This window comes from Vitis vinifera, chromosome 8 (genome assembly GCF_030704535.1).
Source record: "Vitis vinifera cultivar Pinot Noir 40024 chromosome 8, ASM3070453v1".
Taxonomy (NCBI): domain Eukaryota; kingdom Viridiplantae; phylum Streptophyta; class Magnoliopsida; order Vitales; family Vitaceae; genus Vitis; species Vitis vinifera.
Window position 1 is genome coordinate 20,148,162 of NC_081812.1, and position 15,470 is coordinate 20,163,631.

Sequence of the window (15,470 nt, forward strand, 5' to 3'; positions counted from 1 at the left end):
GATGTGATATGAATATTACCAAGTGGGTTTTAATAAAGTTCCTATTGCCTATTCAAAACCCTGCCCATCAAATTAAAATGCCCCGAGTCACGACCTGCTTACTAGGCATTTGAATACAGGGGCTCACGATCTTTATATTTTGGGAACGAAGTTTTTAGCCAATCTTTTACCTGTAACTGGTGTCTGGTGATAAAGACAGATAGGTGAGATCTAAAAACATTGTTATAGGCTATAGCTATATTACTTCATATCCACATCTCCATCATAGAATGGTTACATTTAACGTACAAGTTTAAAAACAAAATAATCATCCAAAGGAAATGAGAAAGGATAAAGGCCCTATTTACAGGATTTACAACTGCACAATTCCAGAACCGATTCAAAATATGGACTATACCTGCATTAACTCAAATCTGCATGATCTTTTTCCATCAGTGTGCCCTCTTCATCCCTAACCAGTAAAGGAATTTCATCATCTCCATTAGATGGCACAGGCTTGTTACCCAATTGATTATCCTTTGCCTCTTTGACTCTCTCTGGGCAATTCACCTATCATGATAAAAAGAGGATGGTTACCTCATTATGTTTTCCCAGATTGGATATTACGGTGATAAAATAACCATGCGGATGATATAGAGAAATAAATATGTTGGAGAGATTATAAAAATCCTCCACTAAATAATGTCAATGTACAGTCATCAACCTTTTATTTTTTGTTTGTGAGCATGAGCACATGTGTGTGTGTGTGTGTGAGAGAGAGAGAGAGAGATGGAGTACAAGTTAACACTTTATAGATTAAACTGTGCTAATAAAATAGCTCAGCCAAACTATAGGAGTAAGTCCAGATAGTAGACATCCCACAAAGCTCCCCCCTTGACATTTTTGCCGGTGAAGGTAGAGGAGCCACCTTCTCCTGTCATTTTTATAGTCCTCCAATCCCACATTTTGGATATGAGACTCGTTACTATATTCAGGAAAGTATAATAGCTGGCCATGTTTGAGTTCCGAGACATTTTGAGACTAGCAAAAAGGTGGGGAATGAATAATCAATTTACCTCAGTGGTATCAGAAATTCTTTCTGGTAAAAGCCATGTCATCTATCAACTCGGAGAATGTTGTTATCTATGGTACCCCTGGTAACAGTCTCACTTTGAGGATCAATTCTCCACTGGCCATCAATGACGAATTTTATCTGCCATCATAACAAATTATTATTGTAAGCAGGGCATTTAATTGTTAAAACAAAATGGGCTTGTAATGGAGCCTTGAGTTCTATTTGTTGCACCCTCGTCATTTGGTGAAATGGCTGACGAGAGAGGTGAGGGGTGTAATCCCTAGTGGTGTAATGTTTAGTGAATAATGTCCATTTGGTGAAATGCTTGACCATCTATTTGGATGAGAAGCAAGGGGGACCTTGGTATTAGTCTTATCTTCCTTTAATAAAGGGCTGCAGCTATGTTACATGGGTTCCCATGTTAGGTGGTGCGTATCTGAGCCAACTGGCCCAGATACTGGGCTTAGACCTGAACTTGGGAAGACCATGGCTGTGCTATCCTTCATATTTCAAATTTTGGGATACAAGGACTCCACTAGCAAAGAATCTGGCATTTAAAAGAAAAAAATCAATTAGAAGTAAATTACAAGGAAAAAACCATGTCCTTCATAAGAAACCTCTCCTTTCCCCTTCCTTTCCCTTTTATCCCTATTTAAAAACAAATTATCAAAATAGTCAACATCTAATCGAAATAGGAGTATCCAACAATGATCACACACATACCCTTACCATGTCATGTTAATACATGTACACTGAGGGCGAATTGTAGAGTTCCGGTACTATAGAACTAGTCCTGGTATCATAGCCTTGGAGGGAAAATGGTGTTATAGATTTGCTTCAGAAAGGAATCACCTTTGAAGGTGGGGGCTGGAACCACAAGCCTCATTAGACATTTCCAATAGTGGGAAATGTACAGTGTGGAAAATTTGCAAAGAAGGCTTTCATTAGAGGACAAGGCTTAGAAAGGAAGATCATATGTTGGTGTGGAGGGTAGAGAACAGGAAATTCTGAGTTGAATCTTACCATTTGGTTTTGGAGTTGGTAAGTGCCAAGTGAAGATGCGTTTCCTACAAAGGAAGTTTGGTGTTCTTGGGCTCCAATAAAGGTTTACCTTATGGATCAACTCAAAAGAAAAGAGTGGGTCTGGCAAACTGCTGCTGCCTTTGCAAATGCATGAAGATGAGTCACCCAATCATAATCCTATGGATTATAGCTAGGAAACAGGAATCTACTGTTTTCTCCGTTTGGTATTTCTTAGGTGCACCTTAATTCTATATGATGCCACCAGTGTTTTGCAGGGAAAATGCATGTAATAGCTTAGAAAATTGCCCCTTTGTGCTTGTTATGGACTGTTTGGCAAAGAATATAATTGTAGATCTTGTGTCTTTGCTAGATTTCACAAATTGGTTAGGGTCTTGTTAGTGGGTTAGTGCTTTTGTGATGTTGCATTTTCTTGTCTATCCTTTTGGCACCTTTGTATGCCTTTCATGTACTTGGGTGGCAGCCCACTTTTGTTAGATGCCTTTACTAATAATATTCTTCTTTTATCAATAATAACGATAATGATAATGAGTTAATTTATGAATATAAAGAAATTGGTAAGTATTGACCATTAGTTGGAAAGACTCACACCTCATATAGCCCAGGATAAAGCCAAAGCACTGTCGACCAAAGCCTGGATTTCCTGGGAAAACATGTCATGAAAGTGAATAGTTAATTTCCTTGCCATCAATGTGCAACAAGTATAAAAAGTGGTTTGGGAAAAAGTGAATTGAGAAAACCCTTGGAAAGCATTGAGAAACCAAACAGGAAGTGTTGAATGGAACATAAATATCTGACAAAGATGAAAAACCTTGCCTACAGTACAAATTCCTTTAATGCCTTCAGAAATGGATGCAATCAATTAATATGAAAAAATGAAAACCTTGCAAAAGATTCCTTGTTAAAATTAGTCCATTTTCTAAAATGCCAGAAGGAAACTTGGGAGTCACAAACTCATAAGAGATACAATTTTCTCCTATTGATACCAGAAAAGAATGGGGTTTGGAACCTATGCACACTATGTTTAACCAGATGATGACATTGCCCATACACAGGCATTGGTTTGGTAAAGAGAGAATATTAAAACCTTGATCCAACAGGCTCTTTGCTACTAGATGATGGCTGTGGATCCATTTTAATTCGATGATGCCAACCATTGAAACTACCTGCCACCTCCACGATTTCACCATCTCCTGAGTACTGGATCTGAACCTGAAAAAATCAGGCAAAATTTGTGCTGATCAGTAAGTAATATCAAATATTGCTTTTAGGTGTTATTTGTATACATCCCGTGTACTTTGGTGCATCTTTTTGGCACTTTTTAATATATATATGCATTCTTTGCTTATAAAAAAAGGTATATCACATATTCATCCCTACCACAAAATCCATACAGATGCTAGTTTCCTTCTTCTGGTTATCCTTTCAGTAAACCCCCTCCCCCACAAAAAGGAAGGAAAGAATCAACATTCCAGTGTTTTCCACCAACTCTGGAGAATTGATCTTCTGAATATCACATCTCACTTAATACCTTTACCAGTTCACCCTTCGATTCCAGTTAAAGGTATGCAACAAATGGTAAAGTTGATTAAGTAAGCCTTTAGGAACTTCCAAAATGCTTATAAAGCACCGATTAAACACAAACATCAAGAAGTTCCAAACAAAAATGCATACGCATTACCTCCTTTAGTCCAGAAAGACTATATGCATTACCTCCTTCAGTCCAGAAAGACTTTCTTCAGCAGCATTTAGCTCTGCATCTTTTTCCAAGACAATTTTTTGAGCTTTGCTGATTTCTGTTTCTGCCTTAGTTTGCAAAATAGTCAAAGCAAGCTGAAGCCAGGAGGCAGAAAGAAAAAATAGTGAATAAAATAAACTGACTCCTATAACCCAATCTGATAACAAGCAAAAAATGCTCTTTGATTTATTTAAATAATGATTTAGAAAATATTTAAATGAAATAACTGCAAAATAAACATGACCAGGCAAATGTGGAGAAATTTATTAACTGATATTTTTTGTGTGTGGATCATATATTCAAGGTGTTGCTTTGTTTCCATAAAAATTAGAACACTAAGATATGGGAAAATCCAAACATAATCAGTGTAAGTTATTTATTGTTTTCCAATAAATTGAAAAATTTTACACCTATAAATGATTCAGGTAGAAAAAATAGTGATGTAGGACAACCCTAGGATGGTTGCCTACACTCAAGGGTAGGTGGGCTAGGGTTTTATTTTTAGGGTGTAAGGAAAGGAACAAGGGATAAACTTTATGGTAGAGAAAATTATAAGATAAGAAATAGAGAGAAAGAAGAAACAATGAAGAAAAGATGGAAAACCTTAGAGTCTCACTAAGGCCTTCTAGGAGTCTCACCTAGAAGAAAATCAAGGGAGTCTCACCTAGAAGAAAATCAAGGGAGTCTCACCATTGAGGGTTGCAACCTTGCAATGAAAGAAAGTATAATATTATTCATAAAAAATTCATTCCTTTGATTTACATTGATTAGCCTATTTATAGGCTTCTTTAAGAAATCCAAAGTCTACTAGGACTCTAATAACCTATTCTACTAGGACTCTAATAACCTATCATGACTCAAATTCTAATTATATTAATCCTACTTAAAGCTTACTTAGGTCTTCCCTTTCTTCCTTGAATAAACTTTAAAAGGCTTTCCCCCATCAATTCTCCCCGGCTTGAAAGAACTCGGCTCCGACGAGTTAGATGCTTGATACAATTTATAGAGATCGGGGTTAATCTTCTGAAAATTCGTTGTCGTAATCCATGTATTCTCAGAATGTGGTTTGCCTCGCCATTTCACTAAAAAATTTTGGTATCCACCTTGTCGAGTAGACACAAGTTGATCATCAAGAACATACTCGATCTCAGAACGTGGGCCAAGAGTAGGTGGTAATTGAAGATCCAACTCTTCACTTACATCGTTGTGATGGCCATGGTAGATATGTAAATCTTCCACATTAAATATTGGACTAAAATGCAAGTTTGAAGGGAGCTCTAACAAATAAGCATTCTCACCCAACCGCTTTAGTACCCGAAATGGACCCGCTTTCTTAGTTTGAAGCTTTTGATATGTGCTCGGATGAAATCTTTCTGGTCGTAAACGAACCATCACTAGATCACTTTCTTGAAACTGAATATATCTTCGATGTGCATCTGCTGCCTCTTTATAGTTTTCATTGCTGATTTTGATTTTTTCTCGTACCTTTTCATGTATATCTCGTATATGACGTGCAAATGCATCACCATCTTGGCTGGTGCGGACAGAAGTAGGTAATGGTATAAGATCAACAGGTTGCTTAGGTTTTAGCCCATATGCCACTTCAAAAGGTGAGTACCCAGTAGTACGATTAGTGGAGCTATTGAAAGCAAATTCGGCTTGTGGTAAGACATTATCCCACTTTCTCAACTGATCTCTCACAATGCATCTCAACAGATTACCAAGACTGCGATTGACAACTTCTATTTGTCCATCAGTTTGAGGATGGAAAGAACTTGAAAATTTTAATTGAGTACCTAGCTTGGCCCACAAGGTTTTCCAAAAATAGCTCATAAACTTGACATCGCGATCAGAAACAATGGATTGTGGTAATCCATGCAATCGAACTACTTCTTTAAAGAATAAGGCAGCAACATAAGAAGCATTCGAAGCCTTCTTACATGGGATAAAATGTGTCATTTTGGAAAATCTATCAACCACAACAAATATAGAATCAAAGCCCCGTTGTGTCCTTGGTAATCCAAGTACAAAATCCATGCTCAAGTCTTCCCAAGGTTTGGAAGGAACTGGTAATGGCGTATATAACCCCATATTTTGCTTTGAACCTTTTCCTACTTGACATGCTCGACATTGTTTGATAACCTTCCAAACATCCTTCTTTAAACTAGGCCAAAAGAAGCGATCTTCCACCAAAGCAACGGTCTTATCTCGTCCAAAATGTCTGCCCATTCCGCCTCCATGAAGTTCCCATATGACATGATCACGTAGAGAAGTCCTTGGTAAGCATAAATGATTTTTATAAAACAAGTACCCTTCTAAAATCTGGAAATCAATACATGTTGCTTTTGAACCACTCAAAAGAGAGGAATAAACATCTCCAAAATCAGCATCATTGTCATAGCAATGCTTTAATTCTTCAAATCCAATTGTAGTGGTTGACATGTTTACTAAGAGAAGGGTCTTCCTACTAAGGGCATCAGCTACTTTATTTTCAATTCCTGCACAATGCTTTAAATTAAAGGTAAACAATTGAAGAAAACTACTCAATTTTGCATGTCGAGAGTTAAGCTTCTTTTGAGAATTAAGATATCGCAAGGCTTCATGATCTGAATACAAAATAAATTCCTTGTAACTAAGATAATGTTGTCAATGCCTAATTGCTTGCACCACTGCATAGAATTCAAGATCATACGTGGAGTATTTTTTCTTTGCCCCATTGAGCTTCTCACTAAAGAAAGCCACAGGACGTCCCTCTTGGCTAAGGACTGCTCCAATTCCCACATGGGAAGCATCACAGGCCACCTCAAATACTTTCTCAAAGTCTGGTAGGCGTAGGATAGGAGGGTTCACCATCTTGGATTTGATTTCTTCAAATGCCTTGTTGGCCGCCTTGGTCCAAATAAATAAACCAGGTTTCATGCATTCAGTAATTGGGGCCATAATAGAGCTGAAATTTCGAATAAATCGTTGATTGAATGTAGCCATTCCATGGAAGCTTCACACCTCATGGATATTTGTTGGTACTGGCCAATCAACAATAGCTTTGATCTTCTCCGGATCTGTTTCAACACCCTTAGAAGACACAACAAAGCCAAGAAATACAACACTAGGGCTCATGAAAGTACATTTTTTCAAATTAATGTAAAACTTTTCAGCCCTAAGAGTGCGCATTACTTGCTTCAAGTGTTCCTCATGATCTTCACAAGATCGACTATAGATAAGAATATCATCAAAATAGACAACAACAAACCGTCTAATAAAAGGTTTTAATACCTGCGTCATAATCCGCATGAAGGTACTTGGAGCATTGGTTAGTCCAAACGGCATGACTAACCACTCATACAATCCATCCTTAGTTTTGAAAGATGTCTTCCATTCATCCCCTGGTCTAATACATATTTGATGATATCCACTTCTTAGATCAATCTTTGAGAAGATTATTGATCCAACCATCATATCTAGCATGTCATCAAGTCTTGGAATTGGAAATCGATACTTGATTGTGATTTTGTTGATTGCACGACTATCCACACATCCGCCATGATCCATCCTTCTTTGGTGTTAGTAGGGCAGGAACTCCACAAGGACTTAGGCTTTCACGAATAAAGCCTTTAGTAAGTAATTCATCAACTTGCCTTTTCAATTCAGCATGCTCTGTTGGATTCATTCTGTAAGCTGGTAAATTTGGTAATGATGCACCGGGAATCAAATCAATGGCATGTTGTATGTCACGCATAGGAGGGAGTTCATTAGGTAACTCTGCAAGCCACAAGTCAGAAAAGTCATCAAGGATTTTACGTGCGTTTGCTGGATATTCCTTATCTTGTTCTTTAAATTCTTCCACTTTCCGAGCCATTAAAGCAAAAATAACTTTAGTTTCCTTGCTCTCATTTTCAAATTGACACATAGTAAGTACCTTTTTTGGTTGTGCATTCTCATCCGACTTATTAATTGGAGGGACTTCTTTCATTGGACAAAGGATCTTCTTACGTCCGTTGTGCATGAGAGCATATGTATTTTCATAGCCGTCATGTTGAACTTTTCTATCAAAGAGCTAAGGTCTTCCAAGTAAAATATGACTTACTTTAATGGGTAAGACCTCACACCATACAGACTCTTCAAAGTCCTTACCAAAAAGGAATGTTACTAAACAACAAAAACTTACCAGGATAGAGGTGTCATTAACCCATGCTACTCTGAATGGATTTGGATGTCTCTCTGTTTTAAGGTTTAGCTTCTCAACAAGTTCTTGTGAAGCTATGTTCAAACTGCTACCTCCATCAATGATCATGGTGCATAATCTCCCTTGGCAAGAAATACGTGTTTGGAAAATGCTAGTACGTCGCCAATCTTCTTCTCCTTTTACTTTTGGAACGGTTAATAAAGGTCGTACTACAAGACTATATCCTTCTGTCATACCATCATAGTAGTCACATTCTTCACTAACTTCATCTTCATTGTAGGTCTCTTCTTCCTTTGGGTAACTTTCCAATTCAGATTCTGGTTCTTCAACACAAAAGTGTAAACTTTTGGTTGGGCATACAACAGCATAATGACCATGCCCACCACACTTAAAGCATAAAGGAGTCACGTCTACTTTTCTATCTCCATTACTCATTGAATTTTTACCCTTATTACCATTCTTGTAAGCCACATTCGAAGTTTGTTGAGTGTTGCCCCCACCATTCACATGATTAGGAGTTCTGAAGTTTGACGTGCTTAAAGGTTTGCTTGCTGTCCTGTTGGAGAAAGTGCTCTCAATTTGTGAACTTGGACGCCTGGAAACCCGGAATTTGAGGCCTTCTTCTATTTTGAGGGCTAGTTGATAAACGTCATCTACGGTATAAGTGTGTGCAGCTATCATCTCAAGTTGAATCTCCATTCGAAGTCCAGCTTTGTAGCGGGCTGCAAGTTGAGCATCACTTTCCCGCACTTGATTTCGAATGCTCAATTCATGGAATTCTTCTGTATATTCTTCAACGGACTTGGTACCTTGTTTAAGGGAAAACAATTTTGTATACATAAGTTGTTCATAATCAGTTGGGAGAAAGTGCTCCTTCATCTTCAACTTCATCTCGTCTCATGTGTCAATAGGCGGTTGGCCAGTTCTATGAGCTTGATTCTCGATATTATGCCACCATAGACGTGCTGCTCCTTTCAACTTTGCCTTCACAAAACGAACTTTTCTATTTTCAGGCATTGCATACCAATCAAAGTAATCTTCCATTAACATAATCCAATCAAGAAAAGTTGTTGGATTTAGTTTTCCATAAAATTCAGCAACTTCAAGACGTACCTTTTTTGTCACATCATCATCTAGCTCAAAAAGTTTGGCCCTTCTTTGATTCCCCATCATAAAATTGTCTTGTTCTTCGCGTGATCGATTTGGCGATTGTCTAAATTGATGACTTGTGATCTCCTCTTCAATTGGTCGTTTTTCTTAGCTCTTTTCTAATAACTTCATGATCTCATCAAGTTTGCTATTTAGTTGTATTATAGCACCTTGATGGGATTGTTGTGTGGCTGAAATTTCCTCCAAGCGTATTGTATCGGCATCTTGATTGCTAGAAGTTTTTTTGGAACTCATGCTTGCATAAGTTGCTCCGCTCCTTAATTGCATATGCCTTCAAGCCAAGAATTTTGGTTCTGATACCAAAATTGATGTAGGACAACCCTAGGATGGTTGCCTACACTCAAGGGTAGGTGGGCTAGGGTTTTATTTTTAGGGTGTAAGGAGAGGAACAAGGAATAAACTTTATGGTAGAGAAAATTATAAGATAAGAAATAGAGAGAAAGAAGAAACAATAAAGAAAAGATGGAAAACCTTAGAGTCTCACTAAGGCCTTCTAGGAGTCTCACCTAGAAGAAAATCAAGGGAGTCTCACCTAGAAGAAAATCAAGGGAGTCTCACCATTGAGGGTTGCAACCTTGCAATGAAAGAAAGTATAATATTATTCATAAAAAATTCATTCCTTTGATTTACATTGATTAGCCTATTTATAGGCTTCTCTAAGAAATCCAAAGTCTACTAGGACTCTAATAACCTATTCTACTAGGACTCTAATAACCTATTCTACTAGGACTCTAATAACCTATTCTACTAGGACTCTAATAACCTATCATGACTCAAATTCTAATTATATTAATCCTACTTAAAGTTTACTTAGGTCTTCCCTTTCTTCCTTGAATAAACTTTAAAAGGCTTTCCCCCATCAAATAGTCTTATTTGAGACATTATAAGTAGCATAATGGGGACATGTTTCATCCTTTTTTAACTTTCTCTTTTTTAGCAGTGTTATTATTTTGATCATTTTTCATCAGAAACCATTAGAAAAGAAATCCCACTGCCCTCACCAAAATCTCTTATATGGAAAATAACAATCCACCACCTTCAATCACCCACCAAACAACTTCAATCAGTTGCATGCAACACAAAGATGACCCAAAATGATTCCATTAGAGTATTGTGAGACACTTGAATTTTAGTTCATATGAGAGTCAGTCATCATATGATTCTAATGTCTTTAGTAAGAATTCCTCCATAAAAAGGAACAGGTTTGCATTTTTGCTAGTGGGAAGTCATAAATGATGTTTGCAGCAGAAAAACAATAGCTTGAATACCTTTTCCTTCTCGATCTGCTTCTTCAACTGAGACAATTCCAATTCCTTCTGATGCTAAGCACATCAAAGATACAATGAAAAAAAAATCAATTATTTGGTTTATAATAGTCTACAGTTATATATAACAAATGTTTATAAATATATATATATATATATATGATAGTCTTGAAGAAAATTGGGCTGCAAAACTTTAAAAACAAAAAAACAAAAAAACAAAAAATACCAGCATCAATTTGAGATGATTAACTTCAACTTGATTCTCCCCTTCATTGGTCTGTATCAGAAGAGGCACATAGCAACGAAAAATATATATAGATGTCAAAACAAGTGCCCAATGAAAGTTGAACTTTTATAATACAGAATATAATAATTCTTTTATAGATTGAATGCAAAATTTAATGACGTTGAGATATAGAAGCCAAAAACAAAAAGCCAAATAAAAGTTGAACTTCTATAATGCATAATACAATGACAACCTCAATGCCCAAATTGTCAAAATCAGCACTAATAAGTCCTTCACTTGAGAACCGGTCATCCCTACAAATTATCAAATAACAAAAGAAATGAAATGAAGGATAGAAACTTAACCTGTTAAAGAAAGAAAAAGATAACAAAGGAATAAAACACATTCTCCTATTTTCCTCAAACGCACAACCAATGTGTCATTGGCTGCCAAGAAAGACAAAGGGAGGAAAAAACATGTTTCTTCTCCCTTGTTTTTATCTTCTAGGTGATTAAACAAAAGACATGCTTTTGACGAGAGAGGAAAAGCAATTTGAAACAAATCTCTAGTTCCAGAATTGTCTCTCTCCATATACACCATGCAATGGTTCAGATATTATGTTGACATTTCTCTGAATGGAAAACAAGTAGAACCATGGCTTAAATCAAAGACCAATTGGCACCATAAGCAAATGTTCTAATACTAACCCAAGAGGGTCGTTTCTTGTTACAGGAGGGACAATCTGATCAGAGAACAATGTACTCCCATTCAATATTTTAGCCGCATTACTTCCACTAGAAGCATGTTCAACGTGCAGCTCAGCAAGGGGCCTTGATTCAAGTTCTATTGTGTTTTCTGAGTCAATAACTCCCTTGCCTTCTTCAGCAGCAGCCCCACTTAGAATGCCATAGTCATTATCTGGCATCAAGCAGTTGCAAACATTCAACTTATAATTTCAAATTAATTGAATACGAAAATGTCAATCTTTGCAGTTTTATGTCAATGCTTTCGGCCTAAGGATAGTAAGCGCTTGCAAAGATGGAAAAAAAGATTGTTATACTATCCATGACAAATAATATGACCATACAACAGAAGCATGCATTACTATGGTGACTTAATGAAGCTAGGAGTTCTCTATCACCTTAATTATACAAATGATGAACATGAAGACGGTAGATAGATGGTTGAATATTTCAGATTTTCAATTTAAAAAACTGGAAGGTATTTCTTATATCTATAGTGAGTCCATCTAATTACCAGCTGAAGAAAATCATGACAAAATCACAGAAGAAAATCAACCTTTTAATTGCCCCTAACTATTTAATTGGTTAAAGGCATAAACAAGAAACATGATGAAGATGCAGGAGCAGTAAATAAAAGAGGATTTATGTTGTTGTAGTAGTTTCTGTCAGTGTCACACAATAATCCAGATTGAATACTCAAAATTCATGACTGTACCAAAGTTATGTTGCTTTTCAAATGGTTGCTAAGCCTCATTACTATCTCAGAAACCATCTCTCTTAAAACACAACCATTGTTTATCCATAAACTTACCTTCAATTGTATCCAATTCTCCATTCTGAATAAATTTTGCCACCTTTTCCTGGAAGGATGAATGAGTTGAAGATTCTCTAATGCAACTTTGCTCATCATTGTTGAAAGATGGATCGATATTTGCATTAGTGACACCGCTTTCCATGATGGAACCTTTGCTTGACAATGGAACATCTTCCACCAGATCTTTCGCTTTCTCATCCTGACCTTTTTAAAGGTGCATGAGGTTATCAATAGAAGTTGGAATCATCTCAGAATGAAAATACATGCATAACTACAAAGAAACATATATTGACCTGTTGATTCATCTTCATAATCACTGGTTGCATCCTGATTTTCAGTTAAGCTTTCCCCTACATCAAATTCATTGGTGTCTGTTTTTGTTGCACTTGAGAGAAGATCTTTAATGTGTTTATATCCTCTCCGCCTGACAATATTTGCGAGATCTGTCCTATAGAATTTTTTTAGGCAAGTAACTACAAAGATCAAATTTGCAAATCATTTACAGACAAGGAAACTATTCCACAAATTTTTACAGCTCAATAAAACATTTGCTACATTTTAGCATAAAAAGATCACTCTTTATGAAACTCTTTAATCAAAGGTGTTAGAACATTGTACACACCGTGGACCTAAATCCTAACAGCTTAAGCTTTTAGAAATGATGATAATTCAATGTGGTATTAGAGCTCTGATTGCTTGAAAGTCTCAAGTTTATCATTTATTCACCCATTTATTTGCAATCATAGAAGTTAGTGATTTCTTTCTGCACATTGTAGGGGCTGCACACAAGGGAGGGTGGTAAAGCATAGTATACATGGTAAGAAAGTTGATATCGAAAGGAAAACAAGCATTTTGAGTAAGCTTCTTATAAAAGAAAAGTTACATAAAAAAACTTTAGCATAATAAGCTACAGTATGATAAAGTTGAGTGATCCTCCCATTTCTTAGGTGGTTATAATATTGATTTCCCTCACTTTTCCAAAGTGGTTCACAAACTTAATCTATTAGTTAGTAAACTTTGCCCCACCTTCCTTGAAAGATTCGAGGAGTCACATGTATAACTAGTGTACAAGTTAGTAGTTCTGTTCCAATCACCACCCAACTCTACAATGTTCATCTGTATGGTTTTTAGGAAGTGAAGATGATTACTAACATTAAAATGACTTGAGAGTTTTAAGTCACTGACTGAAACTAGCCTATTTGATAGGTTGAGGGAGACATGTTCAATAAATAAGACAACTAGCTAATCCACATAATGTAAGGAGGAGGTTAGATATAGATCAGTTCCTGGTTGATCGATCAGGTTTGTCTGAAAAAGTTAAAGAAATAATAACAAATGAATTAATGTTTTCTATATATTATACATAAGTGAAAGCAATCCTGTATTGGGGATTAGTATATTATCCGTATGCAAGTAAGAATTTCAATTTGCATTAGTTGTTGACAGCAAGAGAAATTTGAAGCTAGAGTTCTAACATCATTGTTCAAGCATCAACTGATCTACAAGCTTAAGTTGTCCGAAAATGGACCCACAATGCATACCAGGTTAATAACCATAACTAACAAAAGCCTGGCCTTGTAGATATTTTTGTTATATTAGCTTTATATATATTTATTAATTTTATATAAATTTAATTATTTACTTCTTTCAAATGGACAAGAAAAATTTATGAACTTTATAGAAAAGAAAAAGAGAGTAAGAGAATCATGGGCCTACCAGAAGCATAATAGTCAAGACATTGGAGAATATCCAGAAAGCTATTTCAGGAATCAGCTAATTCTAACTCTGTTTGTTCCGTTTGAAGAAAGGAAGGATCCTAACTTATCAAACCTTCTTTTAGTTGTAGAATCTCTCTTTGATTGATTAATATGAGATATTTCAAATCCTTGGTACTAATAGAATCAAATCTCTAGTTTGACAAGAAGATCCTTTCAATTGGCTAGAATCCATAACTTGCATAAAGAACTCACAAATACACTAAGTCCAAGATGGCAACAATTAATACACTAGTTCACCCACCCGAATAGGTAAGGATTAGTGGTAATTTCACGTATACACTTAAGCAAAATGCATGGTGTACATTTAAGAAAAATGCACGGTGTTACATGCACTACCATTTTTACCACTACAATATGTATCGATTGGATGTGAAAATGAAAGAGTATTTTGACACTCGGTCACCATCTGCCACCTGACAAGGTGGTAAAATTAGGTGTAAGAGGGGTGGTGATAGTAGCATTTTTCTTCAGAAAAAACACACCTCCAACTCAAGACAATATAACCAAAATTATTGCAACAAGTCTTTATACTCCGTCTTGAAATTCCCACCATTCCTATCCAAGCCTGGATTTAATAGATTCCGGTCCACACTTTATTAGATTCTGTTTCATTTTATCTCCCTCAATGGAATTTTCATTTTTCATATTTTCTCATAAGATTTGCACCCTGCATTCTGAATTGGGTACTGTAATTCAGTAACACTATAACATTAGAAACCATCATTGATGTTCTAATCTACATCAAAATTTATAATTTTTCGAGTTGTGAACAATCCGCAGTCTCAAATGAAGCCCTAACAATGCAATCCAAACCAAGTTACACTAAATCACAACAAAAAGCTGAGTAATAATTAAAAACCTCCCATGCTGCGAAAGCTCCTTCATCGACGGGAGATGCCCCTCTGGTAGGCCGACAGCAGATACGAACTCCCGAATGTCATTGCATAGTTCTTGGTCGCTCTTCACCTTTCTCCTAGCCCTACATTACCAAAAGAAGTCACCACCACCAATGAGAACAAGCACCCTTTAGTGGCCGAGAAATACGTTGGCAGGAAAGAAAAAAAAACCCTATCTAACCCTATCTTACTTTCCTCCTCCATTTTTTCAGCAACCAAACAGAACTTTCATTGAGAAAACAAAAACAAAAACAAAAAACAAAAAAACAAAAACAAAAAACCTGGGTTTCTTGATAGAAGAAGCACAAAGTGGGAAGCGTCTTTGAAGTGGGTATCGGATAAGGGGGAGGCAAGGGAAAATGAAGGGCTTGGGGGGAGAGAATGAAGTTAAGGGCGGGTAGAGGGAGTGGGTTGCCATGGAAGAGAAGTGGAGCAAACCCATTTTTAGCAGACTGGGTTTAGCAGAGTGGTTAGGTGAGGATGAAAAAGTGAGCAAACCCCTTTTTACGCATCATCTTAGTTATGTAAATCATTTGAGGATGCTCTCTGTCGTATGATTTCC

At 36.5% G+C, this 15,470-nt stretch overlaps 2 protein-coding genes across 5 annotated transcripts; both read right to left on the reverse strand.

The window, feature by feature from the left end:
• Window positions 1–204: 204 nt before the first annotated feature.
• Window positions 205–15,441, reverse strand: LOC100250241 (protein PTST homolog 3, chloroplastic). 4 transcript variants are annotated; one of them, XM_010655678.3, is made up of 13 exons: window positions 15,190–15,433; window positions 14,872–14,991; window positions 12,528–12,682; window positions 12,232–12,438; window positions 11,385–11,595; window positions 10,931–10,991; window positions 10,678–10,728; window positions 10,455–10,508; window positions 3,809–3,928; window positions 3,183–3,307; window positions 2,687–2,738; window positions 1,056–1,192; window positions 205–549 (listed from the first exon to the last, which is right to left on the reverse strand). In XM_010655678.3, the coding sequence occupies exons 1-12, from the start codon at window positions 15,348–15,350 to the stop codon at window positions 1,094–1,096; spliced, it is 1,416 nt and encodes a 471-aa protein (XP_010653980.1). In that variant the 5' UTR covers window positions 15,351–15,433; the 3' UTR covers window positions 205–549; window positions 1,056–1,093. The 4 variants fall into 4 exon arrangements, with proteins under 4 accessions (XP_010653980.1, XP_010653981.1, XP_010653983.1 ...); XM_010655679.2 differs by lacking the exon at window positions 15,190–15,433 and having other exon boundaries at window positions 12,528–12,707; window positions 14,872–14,986; XM_010655681.3 differs by lacking the exon at window positions 15,190–15,433 and having other exon boundaries at window positions 12,528–12,677; window positions 14,872–14,965.
• On the reverse strand, window positions 6,078–10,441 carry LOC132254188 (uncharacterized). The gene is made up of 2 exons (XM_059739223.1): window positions 9,926–10,441; window positions 6,078–9,877 (listed from the first exon to the last, which is right to left on the reverse strand). The coding sequence occupies exon 2, from the start codon at window positions 8,905–8,907 to the stop codon at window positions 7,888–7,890; it is 1,020 nt and encodes a 339-aa protein (XP_059595206.1). The 5' UTR covers window positions 8,908–9,877; window positions 9,926–10,441; the 3' UTR covers window positions 6,078–7,887.
• Window positions 15,442–15,470: the final 29 nt, after the last annotated feature.